The 13,558-nt window shown below is 50.5% G+C and overlaps 2 protein-coding genes and 1 long non-coding RNA gene across 3 annotated transcripts; 2 read left to right on the top strand and 1 right to left on the bottom strand.

The window, feature by feature from the left end:
• Positions 1 to 2,393: 2,393 nt before the first annotated feature.
• Positions 2,394 to 3,284, top strand: LOC117834107 (zinc finger protein ZAT7). The gene has a single exon (XM_034713723.2). The coding sequence runs from the start codon at positions 2,606 to 2,608 to the stop codon at positions 3,125 to 3,127; it is 522 nt and encodes a 173-aa protein (XP_034569614.1). The 5' UTR covers positions 2,394 to 2,605; the 3' UTR covers positions 3,128 to 3,284.
• A 5,244-nt stretch (positions 3,285 to 8,528) lies between these two features.
• LOC117833913 (uncharacterized) lies at positions 8,529 to 10,379 on the bottom strand. The gene is made up of 2 exons (XR_004635593.2): positions 9,414 to 10,379; positions 8,529 to 9,263 (listed from the first exon to the last, which is right to left on the bottom strand). It is a non-coding gene; the product is annotated as an uncharacterized lncRNA (long non-coding RNA).
• Positions 10,380 to 11,020: 641 nt separating this feature from the next.
• LOC117834697 (cysteine-rich repeat secretory protein 38) lies at positions 11,021 to 11,959 on the top strand. Its single transcript, XM_034714226.1, has one exon. It carries the CDS (start codon positions 11,021 to 11,023, stop codon positions 11,957 to 11,959), a length of 939 nt encoding a protein of 312 aa, XP_034570117.1.
• Positions 11,960 to 13,558: the final 1,599 nt, after the last annotated feature.

The following is a 13,558-nucleotide window of genomic DNA, read 5'->3' as shown; positions in this document are numbered from 1 at the left end:
GCAGGCTCATCCGCGCCTCCCTTCGGCTCGCCACCGGCGCCGACTTACCGGCGGTGTCCCGCCTCCATCTCCACTGGCCGGGCCGGCTGGAGCTCCGAGGCCTGCGGGAGCCGCGCGTGATCGCCGCCCACGGCCACGCCATCCTCTTCAAGGCGATCGTCCCCTTCGATGACCCCATGTCATGCACGGCGGACACCCACCGCTTCCCCGTGGACTTCTTCGTCTACTCGGCCTTCTCCTCGCCGCCGGCGCTCCACCGGCTCCCCGCCTGTTTCGTCGGCGGCGACGCGGCGTCAGCACCCCCGACTAGGACTTCTACTTCAAGCCCTACCGGCGCCGGCAGCAGCGAGCCGTGTTTGAAGAAGAGATGGGCATCCTGTGCCACGGCGGCGACAGCGAGTTCACGGTGGTGGAATTCACCAACTTCGGCCGGGACGGCGAGCTCTGCCTTCTGCACCACCGTGGGTCGGCGAAGAAGGACATTGAACCAGAAGAGTGGATGATCAAGAAGGTGACTTTTCCCCAGGGCCCCAGTGCTCACCATTGGGTCACCGACGCCGTCGTCCCCGTCGACGAACGCTTCCTGTGCTGGGTCGACAACTACCAGGGCGTCCTCGTCCTCGACGTCGTCCTCGCAGCCAACGACGACGAGAGCAGCAGCCCCGGTCCGGTGCAGCTCCGTTACATCCCGCTGCCGGAGGAAGCTTTGCAGTCTGACCGGCTAGATCCTGATGGAGAATGCCCTGACTCGGCTCGGTGCGTCTGCGCCACCGCCGCCGGCACGATCAAGCTCGTCTGCATTGAAAGAGTGAGCTCTGATCTCACTGTTCGTCGAAAAGAAAGTTCTGATTTCACTGTAAGATCATGGACGTTGCACGACATCAACCAAGGGAGATGGCACGAGGGTGAAGACATGAAAGCCGCCGAGTTCTGGCGTCTTCACAGTGGCGAGATGAGTCTTCCATGGGTGGTGAAGCCAGAGTATCCTCTGGTGAGCTTGGTTGATCCAAATGCCGTCTGCTTCCTGTTGAAGGAGGATCACTACACGTACTGGATAATTGAAGTCGACATGAGGAACAAGGTGCTCAAGTCGTTCGCCCGGTACAGGAACGAAGAAGAAGAAGAAGGGTGCGCCGGAAAAAGGGTCCGCAGGAACGTCTTTGATGGCCACTCTTTTATCCCCAGCGAGATCTCTGCTTACTTGAGCTAGCTAGGATGCTACCAAGGGATGGCATTTTTTTTTACCGTTCAGTAATTGTTTCAGAGAATGCATCAAGAGGGATCTAATGTCAACATCAAGAGCATACCATTGATGTGCATGCCTACAATTGTCTGTTGACTTGCCATTTGAGTCAAGTCCACACATGATCGATGGACTCTTGGGTCTCTGTCACCGATATATCCTAGTAATTTCGTTGCTAATCTTCAGTTGCTCATGAACCGGACAAACGCGCTTTAACTAGCTGTTACCATTTCCAGTGACAATTCAACCCCAAGATGATGACTTCCTTGTAGAGTTGTAGTGTGTACTAAAGTAAACTGTGGGTAAGTTTTATTACTCTTCTGAGGATTAAACTCATTGGGAATTCATTTGTATCTATAGTCGTACCATAGAAAAATTCAACCATGCATTGGGATATGAATATGCATGAGATTCGGAAAAGGAGGATGTGTAGAACATTCCAACCTACTGCCGTTGGCTAGACTTGGGCAGGAAAAGCCAGCTGAACTGTTTGGAGCATGCATGTCAAGTTTATTAGCAGCTAGAAAGCACATGCATGGTATTGTACACCCATGCCTAATATCCAATTGGTCATAAACATATCCATAACCATAACTATCACACACTTTCAAACTTAAAGATGAACGAGATTAGCACATCTCTTACACCCTTAATCAGCATTGACATTTTCAAAGGCCCAGTTCACACTAGACTACAATATTTTCACAAAAATTTTGACCAAGTCATTTTATTTTCCGCTGTGCTAAGTCTTCAATATAATTTCCTGGAAGAAGAAAATACATACTACAGCCATAATTCTTTAACCAATCGCCTAAAATACGTACAATTATTACATAAATTAGAATTGCAATTCAAATTAGACGCTTCCATAGTGGTGCTATATGAAAAAAGGTCGATCGTATCATAATTCTCTTAATGAAAAACATGCTGTACAGATTACCGAAAAAGAATTGCAATACAAATTATAGATGCATGGCGTAGTAAGCTAGGTAGGTGACTGACGCCACACATACGCTGGGATCACACGTCCGAATCCTACGTAAGAAAGAACAAGTGGCACCGCGTAAGCAAAGTAGCTAAACCGTTGTGGAAAAGACACAGAAACTCAGCTAGCATGTGGCCATGTGTCACTAGCCATTGGCTGACGGCTTCTGCGTGTGTATCGAGCTTGACCTTGACCCCGATCGAAGTCAACGTTAACTAAGGCTTGCCTGCACTATAAATGCCTGCACTGGCTTACCACTACAACATTCGATAGCTAGCGTGCTTGCTTGTGTGTGTGTGTGCGCGCGCACGCACGTGTTAGTATTGATCAAAGCTTAACAGCTGCGTCAGTATACTGTCACGGTGAGTACGTCAACCATGGACAACGTGGCAACAGCGACAGCAAGAAACTCGACGGCGGCCGATGGCACGAACCGCCGCCTCCTCCTGCTGCTCTCGCTGTCGCCGGCGAGCAAGGTGATCGCCAAGCAGGCCGTCGGCAAGCAGCACCACCGGGCACGCAGCGGGCTAGACGGCGGCGGCGGCGCGTCGTTCCGGTGCCGCACCTGCGGGCGCTGCTTCGCCACGTTCCAGGCGCTCGGCGGCCACCGGACCAGCCACAGCCGGCCGCGGGTGCGCGCCGACGGCCTTGACCTCCTGCTCGGCGCGAGGCCCGGCCGCAAGGGCGCCGCCGCCAGCGATGTCCACCGGTGCAACACCTGCGGCATGGTGTTCCCCACGGGGCAGGCGCTCGGCGGCCACATGCGCCGGCACAGGGCGGCGTTCGAGGTCGCCGTGCTGGAGACGATGCAGGCGACGACGACGGTGTCTGGGTTGTCGGAAGAAGAAGATGATGACGACGCGAGACACGTGTCGAGTACCTTAATCCAGTTCATATGAGTGGTTGTTGACACGTGTCATCAAGCGAACTTTGGTTTGGTGTGGGATGTATACTGCATGCATGTGCATTAATTAGGGTACGCGTGAACGCGTCCAAGTTTCATTTGTTTTGTAATTGTTGTTGCAAAGGACTAGTATTTGGTACTATTGATTATTATATTGGACAATGAAACAAATTTCAACTTGCTAATAGTATACAGCACTGCAAAAAGAAATATTTTTTTAGAAAACATTGGCAGATCGCTGCCTATTCAAAAAAGAATTATATACACAACCTTTATTACCTATTTGTATTATATCTTCTAGCTGGGTAGTATACATCTCACTCAAATTAAAATGAATATTTTATACTTTTATTTAAAATCTCTAGCTTTCTATAACCTGCAGAAATATAAGAAAGAAAATTACTTACAACGCTGTTCTCCTTAACATATGAGATCAGCACATACATGCCCACAAATGCCATTTTTGCTCTTTATTTGACTTTGGTCAACCAATTATGCTGATGTCACACAAGTGTGGGTTGATCCCATGCGAGTTAGCAAACAACTTCTGAAGAGCGACATATACATTTTTTAATTAAGGAAAGAACATCCAGCCTCGATCATCCACATAGGCTGACAACTAAGCATTAAACCTTAAACACCAAGACCGGCATATACGTACTGTACACGAAAAAAAATGAATGCCCAGCCCTACTCTAGATGTGTCAGATTCTTACTCCAAGCGAAATAAACTCAAGCCATCGACATCTATATATGTGCAAGCTATGGAGTACCTAAGTAGGTGCTTCATCTTCTCTAGCCACAGCCCTACCCTCGTCTTGAGCATTTGTCCTGGTCCTTAGAATAACCCATTTGTTATCCAAACTCTTTTCACACAAATAACCATGCAAAAGAATAAATATTGGCGGTGCCCAAAAGCTATCCAAATGAGAGTATCGCATGCATTCGATACTTGTGGATCCTGCTAGATACTGGCACCCATAGTATTTTCTGCTAGTTCCATATGTCACCAAAGTAGGAAGTGTTGTTGTATGTGATGCTCTATTAGATTGGTGTGGATGTTGATATCCCTCAACCACATATTGTTTTTAGTCGCTACTAGAGAATGGACCTTTAGTCCACTCCCTTAGTATCAGTCAAATTTTGACTCGGTACTAATGCTAACATTAGTACCGGATTCAAATTTGGGATGCCTCAGAAGCTCTTTAGTACCAGGTGGAGCTTCAACCCGGTAATAAAGGGTACTGGGTGGAGCTCCCACCTGGTACTAAAGCCTCCATCCGCACATTATCTCGCACCAACCGCTCCCTCCTCTCTTTCTTATCCTCCCGTGTACTCTATCTCTTTCTCCCCTCTTTCTCACAACACTTCCTCTCCTCCTCTATCTCTTTCTCCTCTCTCTCTCTCTCTCTCTCTCTCTCTCTCACACACACACACACACACACACACACACACAACATAGAGGAGGAGATTCCACGGGCGGGCAGGAGCCGGCGGCGGGGCCGGGCGGTGGAGACAGAGGGGGCGGATTGCTAGGAGGCAGAGGGACGGTGGGGGCGGAGGACGGCTTAGGAGTGGCGAAGGCGGAGGGGGTTGCGGCGGGGGAGGCGGAGGGGCGGCAGGTGGCAGCGGAGCGGAGGAGGCGGAGGGGGCGAGTGGCGGGACGGTGGGGTGGCGGCGGGGAGGGGGGGGGGGGAGCAGGCCGCGGTGGGGGGTAGGGCCAGGGGTATTTTATTTTTTTAAATTTTTTTAATACCCTTTAGTACCGAATTCCTAGTACCGGTTGCGGAACCGGTACTAGACGTGGATTCCCTAGTAGTGAGTGTGTCCTCAATTGTTCTATCTATCTACCCCAAGGGTTGGTAAACTTATTAAAGTGCACTAACAAATTATTTTGGTCCATATTTTATTATTGCATTATGTCGGATTTAGTAGCTATCAGTCCATCAAGGGGTTACTCAAGTGCTTGATTTGTAGGTAGAGAGGATCGAGAGACCAAGAACTCGAAGGTGATCACGAGAACGCGAGAATTTAGATAGATTCGGGCCTTCAGAGAATAATACCATACATTTGGTTTGTATTACTTTACGCTGGTGCATGGAATAGTTCGCGTGGGATTGGATTACCCTCGGGAGGTGCCCTTAGCCACCTTATATAGGCTGACGACCTAGGGTTACAAGTCGGTTTAAATCTAATCTACTTGGTTGTTACATGGAAAGCAATCTGAGTTGGATTATAACATGTATCCCGCAATATCCGGGCCGATTTGAATTGCCCGGTTTCCTTGTCTTGTACTCTAAGTATCTTCACATCTTTGACCCGCACGTTCTGGTCAGGCGGGCCCACTTGTCAGGCCGGTGAATATCCAGGTCGGTGGGGACCCATGAGGTACCCATATCCCTCACATTATATCATTCATCGCTTAGTGTGCAAATATACATAACTGACTATTTTTCAGGAAGATTGGAAGCATTTATAGCCTACATAGGCACCAACCATTGGCTTATAGGTTGAAGAGAACAAGTCTTTTGGCATCCATTTCTCAAAACATCGAAGCATCTAAAATATACTCCCTCCATCCAAATTACTGTCTGTTTTCGTTTTTTTAAATACATAACTTTTGCTATATATATCTAGACACAATATATATCTAAATACATATAAAAAACTATGTACTACCTAGAAAAACCAAAACAAATATTAATTTAGGATGGAGGGAGTACATATACTACTAGTAGTGTCTCTTTGTTGCTCCAACAAGCGGGCATTTTGTTGATTGGTAGAGAGGAAATCAGGTGAATTTCCATGAAACTTCATGAGAGGTACGTCGATGTCTGCCACTGAAAGTGATCAGAAGTAGTATCCTTGGCCACCAAGTTCTGAGCAACTTCCTTAGGAGTGATATTTCATAAATGGTGCTAGATTCTGCGATTCAGGACACGAAACAAAGATAAGGATCGATATGACATAAGCTAACTTTATTTGTTCCCCAAGACCACGACTAGCAAAGTCCTAATTTCATATATTACTAGCAACATACATGCTAAGGAGCTATATATAAGTTAATTATTCTCTTAAAATATCTTAGCTTAGCTTGTTTCTGAGACATGCCTTGCTTAGTGAGTTAGTTAGTTTACCCATATATTCCTTTCATACTAGCTAGTGATTGACATTTAACTATATACCTACATACACATCAATCAACAATGATACAACATAAATCAACAATAATTTCATCATCTCATAATATATCTCTAAAATAAACGTCCTAGTTCGTTCCAAGTCCTAAACAACTTGGTCATGAAATCAAAGACGTAGTAGGCACCCCACCAGCCTGCTCATGTCATTTTGTAGCACGTACTACATGCAACTTGATCAGTAAGTTAGTTGTTCTTTCTATCTCGATAGAGAAGAATATTACTCCCAATTGGCACTACTAAAGCAGGTGATTACTTACTTGTCAGGTAGTGTAATGAAATAGCTTGACTTGTTAAGAGCAGGGCCCAAAAGAGAAACTATTCCAAACCGTGAGAGCGACGTTGCCTAGCTCTTGTCTTGCCGCTGGTATGAAGAAACTTACTAGTAGGAGACTTGTGTGGAGTCATGGACATCACCGCGTGTGCGTCAAGTCGACCGAACATATTCTCGATCATTTCCATGTCCCATTATATTCGCACTCAACATTCAGCTGCTGGATGGCTATATATACAAGTATCTTCAGCACCTATGTATCTTCAATTCCCATGCCTCCAAAATTACACCTCAAGAATGTTTAGCAAGGGATCGGAGCTAGCAAGATTCTAAGAACCTCGATCCGCAATGAAGCGTGGCAGAGATGACGCCATCGCCGCCATGGGGGATGACAACAACGACAGGTACCCTCTCGGAGAAGAAGAAGAAGATGGCGTTGAAGAAGAAGACCGCCACCAGCAGCGAGCGGCATGCGACGTTCTGCTCTCTCTGTCGTGCGGCTCATCATCCGGCAGCAGCAGCACCAGCGGCGAGGAAGAAGCTGCAGGCACGGCGGCGGTGCCGCCACTTAATAAGCGCCTTCGTCGGCGCCGCCGAGGGCGCGACGACGCTTTCGAGTGCCGGACGTGCGGACGGAAGTTCATGACGTTCCAGGCGCTCGGCGGCCACCGGAGCAGCCACCTCAGGCGGCCGCCGGCGACGAAGCTCCGGCCAAAGGAGGTGGCCGTCCACGCGTGCGGCACCTGTGGGCTGGGCTTCTCGACGGGCCAGGCCCTTGGCGGCCACATGAGGAGGCACCGCGGGCCTACTACTACGGAGGATGATTTTGGCTATGTGGGCCTTCCACAGATCATCATGCAACAAGACAGGCCCAGTTCGGCCTCCTTGCCGCTTCTCAACCTGTTCGTGTAGATCACCATACAAACTGCTTAAAAGGCTAAAAGCTTAAATGCCTACATGATGCAACCAGTTCAGTTCCTTACTTGTAATTATTAATTAACATGTTGTGTAAGGTTGGTATAAAAAAGGGGATATATGTAAAGTGGCGTATATTTGTATATATGCTTAATATACATACATTAGAGATAACTAGCAAATTTGTCCGTACGTTGCAACGGAACGCAAGAGCAGTGAAACAATCACAATGGTGACATGCGTCATATGCTAGAGCCTAGATGTCCACACCTAGTTGGAGTGGCACCTCTACTTCCCTCGGCCGCTTCCAAGCTGCCTGCCACCGAGCCTCCTCTGTTGAGCTCCTCCTCAGCATCCCGCTCCAATTCCTTCCCCTTTCAAGCAAATAGGGTGCTGTTGAGTTCCGCTTCATCTATCGAGCATCTGCCATTGGCAGTGCCGGTGTGAACACATGATAAATCATGTGATGCCATGGAGGAGGGGAAGCTAGTGCTGGTGATGATAAATGTGGAGCTTACGCCATAGTGGCCAGCCTCCCATGCTTCTCACGGCGGTAGTTGGAGGAGATCTGCTAGCGCCGAACCTGACGTGGGCACGTGCGAGTGGAAGTCAGCACAGGGATGGTCGGTGGCAGGTTTTACCGGCATACGCAGAGGGGGTGTCATGATGATAGACGTGTTTGTCGGGATGGCGGAGAGGGTGCATGTCGTGTGGGTGTCGGCAACCGCGGACATGCGTGGAAAGTGAGGAAGAAAGAATTGCAGTTAGCTTAACTCATAGGATAGCGGGTTGATTACGAAAAAAGCGAGTCACGATGACGAACTAGTTCATGGGGACGGCGGAGGGGGCGCACCGTGGATGTGTCAGTAGCCGCAGACATGCGCGGTAGGCGAGGAAAAAAGAACTGAGGCCTATTTAACTCACAGGATAATGGGATGATTAAAAAAAGGCAAGGGACTTTTTTGCAAATCATCAAATAGCTATGACCGTTTAATCCACAGGATTGAGGGTTGATCGCAAAAAATATGATGATTTTTTTGCAAAACAACCATGACGGTCGGAAGAAACACACAACTTTAAGTACATAAGCCTTGGCTTCACCATCATGACTGCCATGATCAAGTTGGATCATCTACCTATCCATGAGCTCTTCAAGGTAACTCTCTCCTACTTCCTCGACAGTTTTGCCAGATTTCTCCCATACAAGTCCTTCAGCCATCCAGCTCCTTATTACACGGTCAAGGTCGATCGGATAATCTGCGGGAAAAATACTTAGATGCCAGTGGCGGCACGCCTTCAGATGGTGAGGAAGATCATGATAACCAAGGGACGGTATCCTTCTCATTCCTTCTGTGGTCCTAGGAGAAGCGATGATATATACAATTGCACACATCTCCCATACTGACCTTGCTCGCGGTTTGCAAACCAATAAACTGGATATAGCGGCTATGGAAAGAGGAAAACCAGCACATCTTATCAAGATCCTGTCAGCGACATCTGCCAAATCCGGAGGACAGCTCTCCACGGAGCCAAATATCCTTCCGTGAAACAAAGTCCTGCAGTCTCCCAAGCCGAGAGTCTTGATGTTGTAGATACGGCTATTGCAGTTGGAGGAGCATGACTTGGCAACAATGGTGGAGCATGTCGTCGTAATCACCCTGCTGCCAAGATCATTTTGTGGTAGAGATGCTCTGATGATGATCCATGCTTTTGGGTTCCACATACCGTCAAGAACCACCAGGTACCTGTTGCACCACGGTTTCCAGCGTAGATGTGTCAGCAAGTAGCATTGTTTGATGATAGGAAAATAGAGAAATAGACCAAAACAAAATAAAGTAGTTCATAATGAATAATTGCTTCATGACATGGAATTTCTAGATGCAGAGAGCATGTACCTTTTATCCTGCAAGCATTTTCTGATGCATCCGATGAGGTTGTCCCCTCTGCCGTCATCGTCATCGCCGCCGTTGCTGCGTGGCTCCTCAACCTGGCAAAGTATGCTCCAGAGAATGTCCTTCAAGGGGCATTTCAGTCACATTGATACCCAGGCCAGGCAGTCGAAGGTCGAAGCGCCCCTAGAATCCATATCGCGCCGTAGACCTCCTTGGCGAGCGTCGTCTTCCCCAGCCCACCATCTCCAAGAACGGAGACCACCCTGAGCCACTTCGCCGAGACGTCGTCGGCCTCTCTCCCCTCCCCCCACGAGGAGCATTCGGGCGACGAGCTCGTCCCGGCGGCGGCTCAGGCCAACGAGGCTCGACGCTTCCGCTGCACTACCGGGCACCGGGCGGGGGGCGCCACCTCATCCTCCAACACGGCCGCGGTGTCATCGAGAGCCTGCACACACACCACCACTGCCGGCGCACTTCCTCGAGCCGGGACCTGAACCCTCGAAGCTGCTCGGCGAATCGGCGACGGCGCATGGCCCCGACCGTCAGATCCATGGCCTTGTCCGCGAACCGCCTGAACCCAAGGGGCGGCGTGGCGAGGGGGCCGGCACCGGTGGACAGCGAGTTCAGGGAAAGGGACCGGAGGAGGAGGGCACCGCGGCAGGCAGTGGCACGGGCGGCTGGAGGATGGCGAGGGGGCCGAATGCGGAGGTGGCGGCCGGTGGATGACGAGGGGCCGTCAGCGGACTGGAGGAGGAGGGCACGCGTAGGTCGGAGGATGGTGAAGGGGCTGGATGCGGAGGTGGCGGCCGGTGGATGGCGAGGGGGCCGGCAGCGGACTGGAGGAGGAAGGCACGGGTAGGGCGGGTGGGTGGATAGCACACGGGGGGACTTTTTAGCAAAATTGATGGAACTATTTTTCAAGGACCGCAGGTTAATTATGAAAAAATTGAGGGATTTTTTTTAAAATAACCACGACGGCGATTGCGATTGGCATCTACCCCCTTAGCCGGCGCCCTTAAATTTCATCATCCATGTATATGGTGTAGGTATATGGTGCACTACATTTTCTTTCCTTTTTTTCTTTTGCTGACGCACAACGATGCTAATTTCCAAATTCAAGCGGTATTAGAGTACACTTGTGTACAATAGAACTACGTCAAATTTGTGGTCCGCGCGCATGCATGGATAATGTTTTGCGCCGGCGCCGGCGCACGTAGAGCCGGCAACGCTTGGGTGCGAGTGCGAAGTTTCTCCTGGAGTCGTCTAGAGACGACGACGAGTGGCAGCAAGGCGCGCCAGCTAGCGTGAAAAAACAAGGGATCGATCGAAGTTCAAGCCCATGTGTACGTCTGATGACAGCTCAGTTCTTCCTCGTATTCTCCGATCTATAACATATATATTTGTGGAGAACTCACCTATCATTATGATTATTAGTGCAAATTAGACAAAAAGGATTAAATGGTTTTGCAAAAAAAGAAAAGAAATCCAGGAGGGTTGTCCCCGGGAGGTGAAATATGCAATTTTTCACGTGATATATGCGTGTGCACGGTCCGCCTGCTCGATCATCTTCTCACTCACTTCTCAGCTAGCAGCTAGAACGAAGCAGCAGCATGGATTCAGCTCGCCTCCTCCTGCTCATCGCCGTCGCCTCGCTCGGTGGTGCAGCGGCAGCTGATGACCACCTGGTATTCTCGAACTACACCTGCTCGGCCCCGGGGAACTACACCTCCAACAGCCCCTACGCGAGGAACCTCGCCAGGCTCCTCGCCCCGTTGTCGCGCCCTGCCGCCGTCGACAACTGGTTGTTCCATCAAATCACCGTCTACGGCACGACTACGCCCGATGACCAGGCGTCCGGCCTCGCCATGTGCTTCGCCGACTCCGCCCCCGACCGGTGCCGGACCTGCCTCGCCACCGTGAGCTCCGCCCACGCCCTGTTCCCCGCGTGCGACCACAGCCGGAACGTCAGCTTCATCAGCTCCGACGGCTGCGTCATCCGCTACGCCGCCGGCGGCGTCACGCCCTTCTTCGTCTCCTCCGCCGCCGACGACGCCTCCGGCGCCCGGCTGGTCCTGCGCTCGCGTACGCAGGCCGCCGACGCTGCCGCCATGAGGGACGCGCGGCGGGTGCTGCTGAGCCGGCTCGCGGAGAGCGCCGCCGGCGACGACGACCGGCGGTTCGCCGCCGGGAACCAGGGGTACATGGACGCCGCCGGCCGGGGAACCTGGCAGGTGATATACGGGATGGCGCAGTGCACCAGGGACCTGCCGCCGGCCGAGTGCTCCGGCTGCCTTCTGGATCACCTCGGCGTCATGTACAGGGACGCGAGCGTCACCAACAGCACGGAGGCCTCCGTCATGGGGCTCACCTGCTACCTCACATACCAGATGAACAAGCCCATCCACATCGCCGGAGTGGCTCTGCCGCCAGCGGCGCAGCCGAGTGAGACCCCGACAGGGTCCGCGCCTCCTCCGCCGGTCGTCAAGACGACTGTGCTGATCGCCGCTCTGGCTGCAGCTGCTGTCACGCTCTTCAGTGTTGGTGTTTAATCTTGTCGCATGTTCATGTCTGGGTACCGAATACTACCATGTTTTAGGGGGTGTTTACACCCTGCTAAACTTTAGCATCTGGCACATCGGATATTTGATACTAATTAGGAGTATTAAATATAGTCTAATTACAAAACTAATTGCACAGATGGAATCTTATTCGCGAGATGAATCGATTAAGCCTAATTAGTTCATGATTTGACAATGTGGTGCTACAGTAACCATATGCTAATATAATGATGGATTAATTAGCCTTAATAGATTCATCTTGCAAATTAGACTCCATCTGTGCAATTAGTTTTGTAATTAACTCATGTTTAGTCCTACTAATTAGCATCCAAACATCCGATGTGACCTGCTAAAGTTTAGCAGCTCGTATCCAAACACCCCCTTAGATTTTAGAATGTATGCATTGATGTACTATTAATTTCTCAAAGAACTGCATGTTTGGTCATATATAGGTACGTGGCAGTACTGAGTACATGTTGCGTAAAAATTGTCAATTCATATCGGCAAATATACGTCAGTACTGTGTTTCGCAAAAATATCAGAAAATATATCAGTTTTTTTGGTTTCGCAAGAATTCGCCAAAAAGATACTCCCTCTGTTTTAAAATTATAAGTTGTTTTGACTTTTCTAGATATATAATTTTTGCTATGTATGTAGGTATATATCACGTTTAGATATTATGCATCTAGAAAAGCTAAAACAAGTTACAATTTGGAACGGAGGGAGTAACAATTTGCTGTTCGAAGACAGCCCGCTTACATTCCTAGTATAGATTTCCAGATGGACTGCCCGGCCCTAGCTCGGCACTAATAGGCCCGAAGGGTTTTCATGCCGAGCCAGGCTAGCACTACGTGCCGAGGAGGTGGCCCAGCTTCAGCCCGACAACCTTTTTATCAGGCTGGGCCAACCCGCTAGCATGATGGGCCCTGCCGTGCTAGTGGCCAGCCCAGTACTAGTAGTGGTGGGCAGCTCCAGACAGCCTTCGCTGTTGCCCCCGGCGGCTCCAGGTAGCACCCCGCGGCGCCCCCAACAGCTAGCGTGGTGGGCCCCGGCGGTTGCGAGCGGCTCCAGGCATTCCTCGGCGGCGGCCGGCGACTCCGGGCTCCAGATAGCCCCCCCCTCCCGCAGCACCTCCGGCGGTGGTGCCGCTCACGGGAAGGAGGGCGGTGGTGGAAGCGTCACGGTAGAGATTGAAAGAGGGTGGGAGGCCGCCGGCTGCTCGCCTGGGTGTTGGGGGAGGGGAGGAGGGCAATGAATTAGGGTTTTTCTATATAAACTTGCAGGTTGCTAGTAGGTTGTTCGTCCGCATTGGGCTAGTCAAAACTCGTGTCGGGTTTGTGCTGGCCCAGTGTGCTGAGGATGCGGCCCAGGCCCGGCATAGTACCGGGCCGACCCAGATACTATTCACCTCGTGCCGGGTTCGTGCTCGTGCTGTGCCTCGGGCCGTCCAATGGGCCTGGACCATCTGGAAATCTGTAAGTCCTAGTCTCTTCTCACCAACAACTTAGACCTTTTGAGCGATTTAGCAGGTGTATACAACTTAAGGGTAATAAGTCTTCTATTACCAACTAAGGCTTATTTTTAAGCATC

This window comes from Setaria viridis, chromosome 8, assembly GCF_005286985.2.
Source record: "Setaria viridis chromosome 8, Setaria_viridis_v4.0, whole genome shotgun sequence".
Taxonomy (NCBI): domain Eukaryota; kingdom Viridiplantae; phylum Streptophyta; class Magnoliopsida; order Poales; family Poaceae; genus Setaria; species Setaria viridis.
This window is presented reverse-complemented; position numbering and strand designations above follow the sequence as displayed.

Coding starts and splice junctions, on each gene's coding strand:
- LOC117834697 (XM_034714226.1), top strand. CDS start 11,021: ATGGATTCAGCTCGCCTCCTCCTGCTCATCGCCGTCGCCTCGCTCGGT.
- LOC117834107 (XM_034713723.2), top strand. CDS start 2,606: ATGGACAACGTGGCAACAGCGACAGCAAGAAACTCGACGGCGGCCGAT.